This window comes from Poecile atricapillus, chromosome 17 (assembly GCF_030490865.1).
Source record: "Poecile atricapillus isolate bPoeAtr1 chromosome 17, bPoeAtr1.hap1, whole genome shotgun sequence".
Classification (NCBI taxonomy): Eukaryota; Metazoa; Chordata; class Aves; order Passeriformes; family Paridae; genus Poecile; species Poecile atricapillus.
The window spans coordinates 8,209,266-8,222,923 of record NC_081265.1 but is presented as its reverse complement, the minus strand read 5'-3'; the positions used below and the strand labels follow the sequence as shown (position 1 = coordinate 8,222,923).

Below are 13,658 nucleotides of genomic sequence, written 5' to 3'. Positions count from 1 at the left end.
AGATCAGGAGGTCCAGCTGCTCCTGAGGCCTGACCTGCAGCTTGTGGTGCTTCCTGAGCCTTTACAGGGAGTTTTAGGGTCTTTATTCTGCAGCAGATTTTGCTGCATGCCTGGAATATCTCAGAGGAGTGGGGAGAAACAACCGGGGGCTGGTGCAGGGAGCACGAGCTGCTGGAAATGGCTCTATGAGAAACAGGGGAGAAGCAGAAGAAAAGCAAGTTTCCTGCCATGAGGCTGGTATATTTATGACTGGAAAGTTTTGGGTTGAAAAGGTCGTGAGCAGGCGGCTGAGGGAGCAGCGGGGGCCACAAGAGGCGATTTCCCAGCTCAGGCCCTGCCCTGCAGTGGGCTTGGGAAGGTCCCTGGTGGTCAGGTGTGATGGGAGAGGGATGGGGAGCACTGGAGGGGTGAAGGACAGTGCCCAAGGCCCTTGGGATGTGTGTGGGAGGCAGGATGGAGTGGGATTTGTGCAGAGGGGCTGGGCTGTGCCGGCCTCCTCCCCTTGCTCTGCGGGGATGGAGTTTCCAGCCCTGCCTCGGACACCACGTGAAAATGAGACATGCACATCTGGAAGCGGAGTGCACGCATGTAGCTCTGCCAGTTTATTTATTCCTGCAAATTCTCCCTAATTAGGGGCTGCTGGGAAGTTGACAGTGCTGGAAATGGGCTCTTTCCAAGGGATTCAATATTCTGACTGACCTTCTCTTCCCCCCCTGCAACTACCAGAAGGGTGCAAGCAGTGAAAAGGTGTTCCCAGGCACTGCAATTCCTGCTGGACCCAACCACGCAGGAAGGTTTTCCAAAGGAAACGTGCTGAGCCCTGTGTGTGTTAATCTCATTAAGGATGAGCAAGGTTTCTGAAGCCTCTTGTTTCTATTAAAACATCTGTGCTGTCATGAGACACCGAGTTCTGTGCCTGTTTGGCCTTAATTAAGAAGCAGTAATTCATAATTCATTTTTTAAAAAAAATAATTAAAGTAATTAAGTCAGTTTTCTGCTTGGATCCTAAATTGCACCTCCCAGGTTCTTAGAAAAGTCTGACCTGAAACTGAGAAGAGCAAGAGCTTGAGACTGAGTTTGTTTTAACTGCCTGAGGTTCAGGCAGATGCAGTTCCTGATCCTCTTTCCATTTCCTTCCTCTGCAAGTGTCCCCTGCTGTTTAATCAACACCAGGGAGCTGTGCTTCCCTTCCCTCCCCTTTTCCCTGCCAGGCACGTGGGCTGTCACCAGTGGTGTGGGGACAGCAGGGCGCTGCTGGAGCTCAGGGTGGCTGGGATGATGAGCCTGGCCCTGGCTGGGGCAGCATCTCCCTCTGCAGGCTCTGAGCACGGACAGTGGCCGGAATCTTGTCCTGGCATGGAGTGCTTCGAGCTGGGCCATGGCTCTGGGGAGAGGGGGCTGCACTGAGCTCAGTGTCCAGGCCAGGGGGCTGAGGGATTGCTGCTTGGAGGGGGTGAGGCTCAGAGCCCGTGGGAGGGTGTTGGAGGGGGCAGAGCTGTGCCCCCCAGCCCAACCTGTGCCCCTGGAGCCACAGCATCCTTCCTGCAGGCAAGGCATCCTTCCTTCCCCAGCTTGAATCCCACCTTAGCACTGGGGGAGCTCTGGGTGACCCCACCAATCCCCAGGGAGGTGTTTGGGGCCATCAAGGATGAGCACAGTGGGACCAGGACAGCTCCAGCTCTGTTTCCAGGTTAGGAGGGTGAGGGGAGGGGTGCTGGTGCTCCCCCTGCCCCTCTCAGTGTAACCACACGTGATGCATCCCTTGTTCTGTGCACGAGCAGGCTGGTACCTCCCCTGTGTGCTGGTTTAATGGGGTTAAACCTGACAGGAAGGCAAGTCCTGATCCTCATGGCTCTGTCCCTGCTGGGGTGGGGAGAAGGGGCTGTCTGTGCTTGTTCCTCACCCATCCAGCTCCCATGGGGCATCTCAGCTCCAGGCTGTCCCAGAACACCAGCTTTGCTGCCTGGCCTGTTTGTACACTGGGTATCTGAGAAGCTGTGGGTTCAGGCACCTTCTCCTTCCTCGTGTCATATTTCATTTCCTACGAGCAGAAACCTCTTTGGCCTTTTGCTCCCTTGAGTTCACATCAGTCCCTTTACATTTTACCCCTCTAAAATCTTCTCAGTTCTGCTCTTATTGATCTGTTTATGCCATAACCATATTTGGGGTGGGATTGGGGTTTTTTTGTTCCTTTGGCAATGCTGATCTTTGCCCACAGCAGCTCTTCCCATCTGTGGGTGATGCTTCTGGCAGCCCCATCCCCTCTCCACCTTCCTGTGGGGTGTGAGTGATGCTGGGTAGCCAGGATGACTCACGACAGAGCTCTAATGGTTTCTGTTTGCTGCTAAAAGGCTCTCATTTAATACATTTTAGAAGCTCCTCACTTTAATTTTATGACATTGGTGGCTTGTGGTCATGCTGGGACCTACGGGGGCAGAGAGGTCCTTTGTCCTGAGGCTCTTTTCATGAGCAAAGACTTTATTAAAAGCCCTCTAAGTGCTGCCCTTCTGCCAATCTGCCAGATTTCGTCCTTTTCCTGTTATCCAGTCTTCAAAGTCACCTGACCCTGTCTGTGCAGATCCCTGGCTCTGTGGCACTAACAGACGAGATCCGGCAGCATTTTCTTTTAAAAAAACAAAACCAAACAAGCAAAACATAAAAAAAACCAACAAAAAACACCCCAACCAGCCAACCAACCAAACAAAAACCCAGTTCATTATCCAGAAATCTCAAATTAGCAAACCTATTTTGAATTATTTTAGCTTTTCCCATGCTCTTGGTTTCCTTGCTGAGGAAGGGAAGTGTGACGAGCACTGAAACGCGTCCGTCCTCCCTGTGTTTCCTACTCTTGGGAAGATCCTGGAGCCTTGGGAAAGAGCCTCTTTTCGTGACAATTCCTGCGTAATCAGGGCTGGATTCACGCCGTCATCTACACGAAAGCATGGGCGGAGGGGATGGGAACCGTGTCTGATTTTCCTTCCGGAGTCCCCAGGTCCCCAGGCAGTGACAGCAGCACTTCCCAAGGAGTGGGGGCTCCCAGCTCTGCTCTGGTCACACAGCAGCTCCCTGACTCTGAGGGACAGCTGATCCTGCCTCAGTTTCCCCACCTGTCCCATGGAGGTGACTGCAGCTCTCCCAGCTGGGTTTGGATGGTTTTGGGGCAGAGGCAGCGCAGGAGCTCAGCAGCTGCACAGAACAGAGGAGTGGAGGGGAGGGTAATGGCAACAACCTTTTATTTTTGGCTTGGAGAGAAGAGCTGTGACTCACCACTCCTTTACCTTTAAAATCTGCCTCATCTGGGCGATTATAAACCTGCCTCTCCTTGTGACCCTGTGTTGGTGCTGCTGAGGGGATGCTGCAGCCAGAGCTGCCCGGTGCTGAGCTGGAAGTGATGCCCTGAGCACACTGGGCTCGGTGGCTCACACTGCAGGTGCCTCCACCCACCCCTTACACCTTCCCATAAAAGCTGGGAAGGAGGTTTCACCTGTGGTCAGCAGCAAGGAAAGGTATTTGGCCTCTCAAAGAAACACTGAGTGGTTAATAAAAATGATATTTAGCTATTCCTACGTATTAGTTTTGGTCTGTAAGCCTCAAAGCATTTGATGGAAGAGGCCATAACCAATAAAGAGTTTTGTTTTCTAATTAAAATACGAGGAGGAAGGGGAAGATCCTGTGGATGAATTGCCCATTTTTGTGTAGGAGATTCTTTAAGGCTCAGGTAGCCACAATGACTCATGGCCCTGGTCTAACCCAGCCTGCTGCTCATGACTGCAGCAGATTGTGAGACTGATAAGAGCTGCCGGGTTCAGAAAAACTTTGACTGGTGGGAGGAAGAAAATCTGCCTGAAAAACTGCATTCTTAGCAGCCTGCAAGGAAAGTGCACAGTGCTTTTTGAAATGGGTTTGGATAGGAAACTTCTTTTTCTGCCTTAGCCTTTTAAAGGATCCTCTAAAGCTGGTACCTGCCACCTCCTTGTTTGCTTGGGTTTTTTTTTTCTCTTAAGACATTTTTTCTCCTTGAAGTGATTTTCTATGTCTGGTTGCTTTGTGGTCCCCCATGGGCAGAGGCTGTGGCCAGCACTGGCTGCTTCTGGAGGAGTTTGAGCTGAGATCTGGAGAAGCCCTGGAGGCAAATCCCTGCTGCATGGCAGGAGAGCCCAGGGGTGAAGCAGACAGAAAAAAAGGGTTAAAGTTTCTTGCATCCACCAGCTCTTGTGGCATCAATCCATTTTTAGCTTGGTACCTGTAACTGAATGATCAGCAGATTTTACAGACTGCCTTTCTGGGGGCAGGAAATCACTTCTAGGCCAATAAAACAACTTTGCAGGAAGTTTCTTGCTCATCTGAAGAGCAGAGTGATGGTAAAGGAACAAGGGCTGAGCAGTCACTGGTGGCCTGGCATAGAAAGGAAACAAGAAATATTTCTACTGTAATGTAACACAGCAAGGAAAATATTTACCTAAAATTCTCCTGCAGCCAGTGCTTTGGAGAACAGGAATTTTATCTTGGGCAGCAGTTGCTGTGTAGAGGATCCCAAAGGTTTTATCAAAGCAGGAGCTTGAGGTGAGGCTTCTGGTACAGTAAAAACAGTGAGACCCTTGGTTGTGTGAGCAAGGGGAGCAGCAAGTGACAGAAGAGATGAGATCTGCTCTCTTCCTCTTGAAAAGGGAGTTCTTTCTCCTTAAAGATAAGAATGGAAATGTAATTACAAACTCCTGTGATATGTCCGGAGAAAGGAGCGGGAAAGCCGGATAAGTGACTGAAGAAAACCCCTGCCACAAGGACAGAAGGAGCAGAACCTGATTATTTTATCAAAGGGAGTGTAGGTGATGTGATCACTGTGGGAGATCTTTCATCAGGAGAAGTCTCAGGATCCTCAATCTCCTCCATCTACCTGGAAAGGGCAAAGCAGGGGCTGTGCCAAAACTGCATTTGGCTGAGCAGCACAACCCACACTGCTGCTATGCTGACAGGGAGCCCTAAAAAACAATTCCAGGGGAGGAGGAAGGGTCTCCATCCCTCTGGGATGTGGGATCAGCTTCCCAGGGTTGCCTGCCTTTCTAGAAGAAGGATTTAGCTAAACATAAGCTTTTGGGTTGAGGATGCAGGTAGAAAACCAGATGAAGTGGAGCTTGGTTATGTGCAGCTTGGTCAAGGGGATGATTTTTCTGGTCTGATGCTCTTGTAAAGCTGTGCTTCTGACATGGCTCAATGAGATTAAAGGGCAAGAAAGTCTCCAAGAGAGAGAAGGATGGGTTTATCTCCCTGGAGGAAAGCTTGCTCCTCTTCTAGCAGGCGCTTGGGGTATGTGCTATGGGGTGAGCTGTTTACATACCTTACTGCTTTAAATATTTACTGCTAGAGCTCTGGATATTCTTGTTATTCTTTAGTTGCTGTAATTTTCCATCTTTCTCTCCCCCTCTCAGTGCCTTAGGTGCACATGGGTGCAATATGACCCAGCTGGTTTTAATGAAAAGGAACTCCTACTTCCAGCCCGGATATTTTATTTCACACTTCTGGGGGCTCTCCTCTTGGCTGCTTGATTTGCTAAACTTTTATTAGATCCAGGATAATAACATTGCCTTTGCTTGGGAAATGCAGAGTGACCCAGGGAGCTGGGACTGACCCAAACTGCCTCAACCTCTTCTGCTGAAGTGCTCTGAGCTTCTTCACCAGCTCCAGGAGACCAGCAGATGACATTGTGATGCTCCCTACCACAGCCCATCAAGAATGTTTTGTGGTTTTTTTCTAGTGGTTTTCTCCTTCTTGCCTCCTGTTGACCTCAAAAACAGGGTCCCCATGACAGCATCACACCAATCCCTGTGTCACCTAGTTCAGAGAGTGCCACCAAACTCCAAGCAGGGGCTCTCACATCGAATCTTATGGGATTTGCAAGAGGTTAGACTCTGAACATCAAAAAACGTGCTTGGTCCTTCCTCAGATTGCTTGTATTGCTCTTTTAAAATCCTCTTTACAACAAGGATTTTTAGTTTGTCTTGTTTAGTTTAAGCCCATTCTACAGCTTTGTGGTGAGGGTATAGTCAGGATGTTTAACAGGTTTTGGAAAAGGCTAATCCAGGTTGTGGTTTTCCCAGTGAGGGAGTCATCCCTGATTTTTAACAAAGTGGGACTTTTTTTCCTCGCTCAGTAACAAAGTTAATTATTGACAGCTACATTTTTACCTGCTGGAAATGGATTGCGGATGTGACCTGCATAAGAGCGCTTGGGCGGAGAAAAATAAAGACAATTTCTTTCAAAAATCGATGCCGGTGACAGGGGTCAGCCCTCTGTGGTGCTGTGCAGTGTGGCAGCTGCCACCTGTCCCCACACTGGGGACAGCAGGGACTTGGCCCCCGGGAGCTGAGCTCGGTGCCACGGGAGCCACAGGTCCATGGTCCCTCCTGTTCTCCTCCAAGCCATGGGGAACAGCTGATGGTGTTCAGCCAGGGTGACACCAAGGAGCTTTACAGGCAGTGAATTGCATGGAAATGAATTTTTGTTTCCACTCGTGATGCAGAGAGATGCAGAGCTGTTCCTCCCTGCTCTGCTCTGGTACGTCCCGTGGTTTCTGACACCACGAGGGGAGCAAAAAATGAAAGAGCTGAGCACTGCTGCCTGCCAGAGGAGAGGAAACCCACTGTACCTGCCTTAAAATACGGGACTTCTGTTGTAAAGGTGTGTTCTCAAGATTATTTAAACAGTTCCCACGTCTTCAAGTAATGCCTTTCCTTGTATAGAACAGAAAACCTGCAGCTTGTTGAGTCTGGGGAAACTGGTACTGTTGGTTTCATTTTCTGATTCATGTACACTCTGGGGGTGTCTGTGGTGTTTGCAGACTTTAAATGTGTGAAATTAAAAGGGTGACATCTGTGGTGAAGCTCATACTTTCCGCAGTAACTGACAGTAACTCTACTACTGTTTTGCATAATTTTCCTTTATGGCTCACCCAAAGTGGAGTAAAAGCCCAACCCATTCATTTTTCTTTTCCTGTTGATGTGCCTGGACACATTTCAGGGGGTATCATCACTTCAGAATGATGCTATCCAAACACAGGGCGGGGAGGATAAAAAGAGGGTCAGGAGGGCAGGATCTGAATCAACACCGGAAGGGAGAAGCATCAGATATGAGATGCTCAACCTGAGGGGGTGTGAGAGGTGGGGAAGAGGCTGCAGTGTCACGGGGCGGGCTGGGGTCCATGCCAGAGCCGGCTGGAGCGGAGGGAGCTGTGGCAGCACCGAGGGCTCAGCGCTGGGCTCAGCCTCGGGACAGGTTCTCCATCCCCCGCTGCCCCTGCAGGGATGATTTTCCAGAGCAGGCTGCTTGGATTTGGCAGCCGTGGGTTAGCACAGCGCTGGCTTGATTTTCAGGAATTATAAAACGGAGCGTGGCCGAGCTGTCCCTTTCCAAACAAGGGTAAACCGAGAAGCGAAAGGCTCATCAGCGCTGGGGAACATCGGGGGAGCGACCCACCCGTGTGGGGCCGGTTCCACCCTCCCTGGGGCAGCGCTGCTTCCTTCCCGAGGGCTGACACCCCTCAGGGCGGCTCCGTGCCGGGGACACAGCGGGACCGGGAGGGACAGCGGGGATCAGCAGAGCTGGGGGTCACAGCGGGACCGGGGGGACACAGAGGGACCGGAGGGACACAGAGGGAGCGGGGGACACAGAGGGACCGGAGGGACACAGAGGGAGCGGGGGGACACAGAGGGACCGGGGGACACAGAGGGATCGGGCAGCACAGCGGGGCCGGTGGGATCAGCGGGACCGGGGGACACAGAGGGATCGGGCAGCACAGCGGGACCCATCGAGGCGGGGCGGGGCGGGGGTCCCGGCCGCCGCCCCGCAGAGGGGCCGTGCCGGGCGGAGGGGGCGGTGTGACGGGCGTGGGGAGCAGCCAGTGCGCGGCGAGGGGCCGTGCCGGGCCGGGCCGGGCTGGGCCGGGCCGGGGGCATGGCTCGCTGCCCGGCGGGGCGGGGGGCGGCCGCAGCCGCTCGCCCTCCGCCATTCGCGCGGCCGCAGCGCTCAGCGCCGAGCCGGGGGCAGCGCCCCGCGCCCCGCCATGGCCGACCCGGCCGTCAGCGCCCACCTGGAGGGCATCATCTCCGACTTCGAAGGTGGGTGCCCCCGCGGAGGGAGCCCCGGAGGGAGAAGGCGCTTCTGGGGGCTCAGCCGGGAGGAGCTGCGGCCGCGGCGGAGCTGGTTGAGCTCGGCTCGGCTTCCCCCGGGCTCGGCTGCCGCAGTCTCCCCGCGCCGCCGGTGGTTCCCGGGGGGTCCCGGCCGAGGCTGGGGGGGAGCCCCGGGCAGGGAGGGCTGGAAGGAGCGGGATGTCCCAGGGCTGCATCCCCCGGTGCCTTTTGTCCGGAGCCTGCCAAGGCAGGATCTTACGGGATGTTTCTCCTTTCGTGCCCTTCCCGAGCTGATTTATGTAGTTTTTTTCAGCTGAAAACACCCTCCTGACGAGACTGAAAGTCTGGGGAAAAGAAAAAAAAAAAGAGCTGGGCAGAGGCCCTTCAGTTGCTTCCCCGCTTTGGGGTGCAAACCCAGCCGTGGAGTAGCTGGGATGTGATAACCATGCCGAGTTTCCTTAGCCCCGCAGCGGAGCCGCCGGCCCTGCAGAGCTCTGCAGTTGTCCCATGGCACAGCTCCAGCGGCCCGCAGCGCTCTGCTGGGGGATCTCCGTGCAGCCCCCTCGCCTTCTCCCGAGCTACCCTGCCGCTTCTTGCCTGCGATTCTGCTTTTGGAGGCGAGAAAATAAGCTGTCGGGGAGCGTGCCGCTGCCAGATGGGTCTGGCAGTGAGAGCCGGGCAGAAGAGGGCTGGGGGGGCTGTGCCTGAAGCCGGCGATGAGGGATGGGCTCGGGGGAGCTCATCTTCCCGAGCAGAGTTTTGGAAGAGCAGCTTCATCCCTACGCACCCGCGCGTCCTGGCAGCGACCCAAGCCGAGCTTTGTGCAGCGGTTTCTAGAAAGGAGGAGAAAAAAAAAAAACCAACAAAAACCAGAACCAAAAAAACAACAAAAACCCACAAGGAGCAGCGGAGATGTTGGGGCCGCGCTGAAAGCCTATCCAGGGGCTGCGTGTGCACCGCTATAGGCTGAGGCTCCTCCGCCTCCTGGAGAAGGCAGCCTGGCCGTCGGGAAGCAGAGCTCCGCTGGTTTTCCTGCTGGGGAGCCGAGGAAGCTCAGGGCACACGGGTTCCTCTTCCAGGTCAGGCAGGAAACGGGTGGCAAAGCTGGGGTCTGTGCAGCCCTGCTCGCAGGGTTTGGACACGGTCCCCTCCCCTGTCTGCAGCCCTGGGCTTGCTGCAGCTGCGGCTGGCAGGGGAGGGCAGAGCAGGAGGCGGAGGGGAGTCACGTCCCTCGGGAGGATTGGAGCTAACAAGTGTTGGGACACAGAGTCCAGCGCCCCTTTGGTGCTGGGGTTCAAGGGCGCCTTTGTGACTGTCCTTGAGGGACGAGTGAGCTTCCCCAGCGCAGGGCTGCGAGCGCTGCTGTGATTGCAGCTTCCCTCTCGCTGCCCCAGTTGCATTTAAATCTCTGAAGAATGAGTAATTCCCTACTTGGATACGATAAAGGCTCTGCTGTGGGCCCCGGGGCTGCCTGTTTGGGTTGTGTGTGTTCCTCAGTGGCACCGAGCAGCTCTGTGCTGCCTTTATTTTCAGTCTGTGGAGAACTTAATAGTTCCTGCCTGCGCAGAGGGAGAGGCTGGGGAAAGCTCCGTGCAGCTCAAGCCAAAAGGTCTGGCCTTGCCCTTGAGCAGGGATCTGGGCTACTGTTTCCCAATGAAATTAGCTCTCAGGGTTGCACAGCAGCTTCCCAAGAGCCAGCCAATTAATCTCCAGCCCCAAGGGCAGGAGATGCAGTGTTCCTGTCTGCTGGGTGGGTACCTCAACGCCACGCAGCCCTTGGCCAAGCAGGAAAGATCTGCCAAAAATACCATGGATCAGCAGCACCAGGCCATCCAGAGCTCCCTTTGTTCCCTCCAGTCACACACTGCCTCCCTCCCCAGTCACCCTGGCTGCTCCTCCTGCCAGTTTTCCTCCCAGCATCGCTGCTGGGTTTCTTGTCCCTGCTGTGTTGCAGCGGGCAGGGAGCTGCAGCCTGGCCTGTGGAGCTGCTGCCAGCCTCAGTGAGCCCGAGGAGGATGCAAGGGCCCTTGGGGACAGGGAAGCAGTACCAGGTACTTGATTCCAGTTTAGTTTCCAGATTAAAGTGACATTTGAGAAGAATACGGAGCACAGCAGAGTGTGTTCTTCTTCCTTGTGCCTGATGCTGTGATGGGGATGCTCACAGTGCCCGTTTTGCACTGAGCAACAGGTCCTGCAGGAGGGCACCAGAATAGTCCAGGGGCTTCTGCTCCAGAAAAACTGGGGATGTCCCATCCCTGGAAGGGTTCAAGGTCAGGTTGGACGGGACTATGAGCAGCCTTGTTTAGTGGAAGGTGATCTCTGCCCATGGCAGTGGGGTTGGAATAGACGATTTGTAAGGTCTCTTCCAACCAAATCCATTCTATAATTCTAATCCCCCTTGTTTGACTGACAAAAGCTTCCTCTCTCTAATGGGGCAGAGCATCATTAGGTCTGTGGTTTGCCAGGGTTTACAGAGCATGATAGCTCTGCCCCTGGGTTTATAGATTGTGGCAGGTTTTCAGGAGTGGCTGGTTCAGCCGTGGTTGCAGCAGTGCTCCCCAAGCTCACCTGTGCCTCAGAGGGGGCTGTGGGTCCCTCAGCTCCCCGGGGTCTCAGGCACAGAGCCTGAGCTGCAGGGCTAAAGCAGCCTGGTGAGATGCCTGTGCAGTGTGTTACCAATCCCTGCACCCCAGAGCTCCCTGATCCAGCCCAGGCTGGGTGATGTGGGAGTGTTTGTGTCCACAGCTCTCCTCTGAGGGGGAGGAGGATGTTCCTGCTCACAGCTTTGCTTGGTTGTGATGCTGCACAAAGATAATTCCACAGTGTGGTACTTGTCTTTCTGCCAGAGGTGCAGAGCACTGTGCACTCAGTATCTGCTGCCTGGTGGTGAGACAGGAGAGATCTGCTCCAGTCCCTCATCCTGGTGGGATGTGGCTGCTGCCGAGCACAGTGCTGGGGTAACTGGGGTGTGTTTTCACTGGCAGTTGCTGGTGGTGAGTGGCAGCACTGATGCCAAGCACTCCTTGCCTTGGCCAGTGCTGTCAGTCAGCACCAGATCCATCTCCCTGTAATGCTGAAACACAGATTGTCACCGTGGCTGTGAACTGTGCCTGGTGGAAATGCTGAGCAGGGCTGTGTGTGGAGAGGCAGGAGGGTGCCCAGGGGCCCTGTGTGGTCTCTGGGGGTACAGCTTGGTGGGGGCAGCTTTGCTCTGGCAGAAACCATGAGACAGCATCTGTTGATGGCTCTTAATCCCTGATTTTGCCATTGCTCAGAGCCCAGCTCCCTTGGGGAGCGAGTGCTGGTGGTGGGTGAGCCTTGGCAGTGCTGTGGAGCTGGGTGGGGAGCCTCCAGCCCTGCCAGGACACGTCACTGCTGATCAGAAGGTTTCTCTGGCTATTTTATTTATTTACTCTTCCTAACTACAGCACACTTTTCAGACACTTCTCTCACCACCCAGTGCAGGGTATTTTTAGTATTTCACCAGCAGGCTTTGTCTCAATGAGTTACAAACTCATGCTAAGTTACGTCCCAGTTTTAAGTGCCACCAAAAAACCATCACCCAGCTCATTTTCAGGAGGGCCCTGCATTATAAATAGGCTTTTCTACATGCACAAAACTCAGGGACTCGTCCTTAAAATTTCCTTGAGCAGATGCCCGGGATGTCTGTGGGACACGTGGCCGTGGTGCATCCCTGGGCTGTGCAGCGTTCCTGCAGCCCCGGGAGCAGCTGCAGCCGCGTGCTGCGGATGCTGCGACTCAGCCCCGGGCTAATATTAGCAGGAACGTGCCAGCGTGGGTGATGTGCCTCGAGTTCAGCAGAGTGGGAAGCCCTGGAGGTGGGATGTGTTTGTGTGAGTCCAAGGTGTGTTAGCAGGGCAGCGTGTGACTAACAGTCCCTGGTGTGCCAGGGCTCAATGCCTGGAAAAGGAAATGCAAAAAGATCTTTCCTATTTACATCTTGGATCATCCCAACGCTAGGAGTGAAGCAAAGCTCCTCAATTGTTGGATTTCCTGGGCTGTCCAGAAAAAGTCGCACTGTGACTGGGCTCTTCTGGAGCTCTTCATCAGCAGCTCGGTGTGGGCAGGGCCAGAGCTGCTCGCTGATGTGCTCTTGGAGCTGGTGCTCCAGCAAAGTCACCTCTGATACCCTCAAAGCTTGGCTTTACAGCCACCTCAGAGTGTTTTCTTTCTTACTCCACACCTATATTTCTCTGTCTGAGACAAAAGGATGGGCTGGATGGGAGTTTTCTGCCAAATCCTCACGTGGTGGCAGAGGAAGGAGCCAGAGGAAGGTGCCTGTGGGAAGGGAAGTTTTGTGTCTTCCCCTGCAGAACTGGCATTCGAGCCACCAAGTTAAAAAACTGCATCTGCCTGGTCACAGCAGATGTTGTGGGTTGGGTTTTTCCCTGTGTAAATCGAATTCTTTGGGAATAAAAAGGTTGTGAGGGAGTGGGAAAGGGAAGAACAGTTGATCTCTCTGCCCACACTCTGGGGATTGCCTCTGGCCCTGGTTAGGATGTAGGATCACGCAGAGGTTGTTGTTTACAGGGCTGGGCTGTGTGTCCTTGGCACTGGGAAGCTCCTTTCCCTCAGTGAGGGACTCACCTGGAGTGCTGCAGTCTTTGCTCGTTGCCTCTTGGTGGATTAGGGCAGTGGGGTGGGTAGGAAGCACCTCTGGATCATGTTGGGTCAGGTCTGATAGCTCTGAGTGACCATGGCTCTGGCTCTTGGCAGTACATGCCAGCAAACCTAAATTACTGCCAGGCATTAACCTGGCACCTCTGGGTGCCCCGTGGCCTCACTGGGTGCTGGTTTAATTTCTGGTTTGCTGCCCTTCCTTGCAGGAAGCTGCTCAGCCCTTTTTCCCAGGAGCCAGGACTGAGACAGCAGCCACAAAAACCTGGATGGGGACGTGTCATAAACCCAAAGACAATATGAAGACTTCAGAGCCCATAATCCCTCCAGATATTCACATTTCTGATATTTAATTTAAGGCAGTACCTTTGTGCAGGAATATCACTCGGGCTCTTTCCCTTTCCCAGCCTCCCTGTCCCCTCCTGCTGCAGTGAACTCTGGCACCTCTTTGGTCTTTAGAGATGGGACGTGGAGGCAGCAAGCCAAGTGACCCTAAATCCTGGTTAAACTTGTTTGAAGCCTGTAAAATGTGTCAGTGGGTGTGAGTGCAGTTCCTGGTGGGGCTGTACCTGTTGGTGGGGGTCAGGGTCCATCAGGGGAGCTCTTTGTGGCTGTCATGCCCTTCACAGGGATGGGGTTGTGTCCTGGCCAGTTCTCATTTCACACCTGCAGGGTATTGTTTGGTCCTGGCACCCCTCTGGTGGCACCAGCAGTTTGTACCCAGCTGCTGTGCTGGTGCCATGGTGGGGAGAGCCCTCCTGGGTGCAGGAGACCCCTCCCCACTTCCTTCCTCACAAGCAGTGCAGGCAAGGAGCAGCCCTTGGGCAAGAAGGGGTTTGTTGCTGGCTGCAGCTCATTCTGAACAGCTCTGATCTCCTGATGGCTGTGACTCAGGCT

General features: G+C 54.1%; 1 protein-coding gene across 9 annotated transcripts in view; it reads left to right on the top strand.

Moving 5' to 3' along the window:
• Positions 1–13,658, top strand: part of SEPTIN9 (septin 9) — a 136,037-nt gene that overhangs the window by 59,603 nt on the left and 62,776 nt on the right. Inside the window, exon 1 of one of the 9 annotated variants that reach the window (XM_058852461.1) lies at positions 7,284–7,335. The exons of 7 other annotated variants lie outside the window; for them this stretch is intronic. In XM_058852461.1, the coding sequence (XP_058708444.1) occupies positions 7,299–7,335 (37 nt within the window). In that variant the 5' untranslated portion in view covers positions 7,284–7,298. Of the gene's footprint in view, positions 1–7,283; positions 7,336–7,905; positions 8,112–13,658 lie in introns of those variants that run through there. One more of the 9 variants, XM_058852466.1, reaches the window with a different exon arrangement.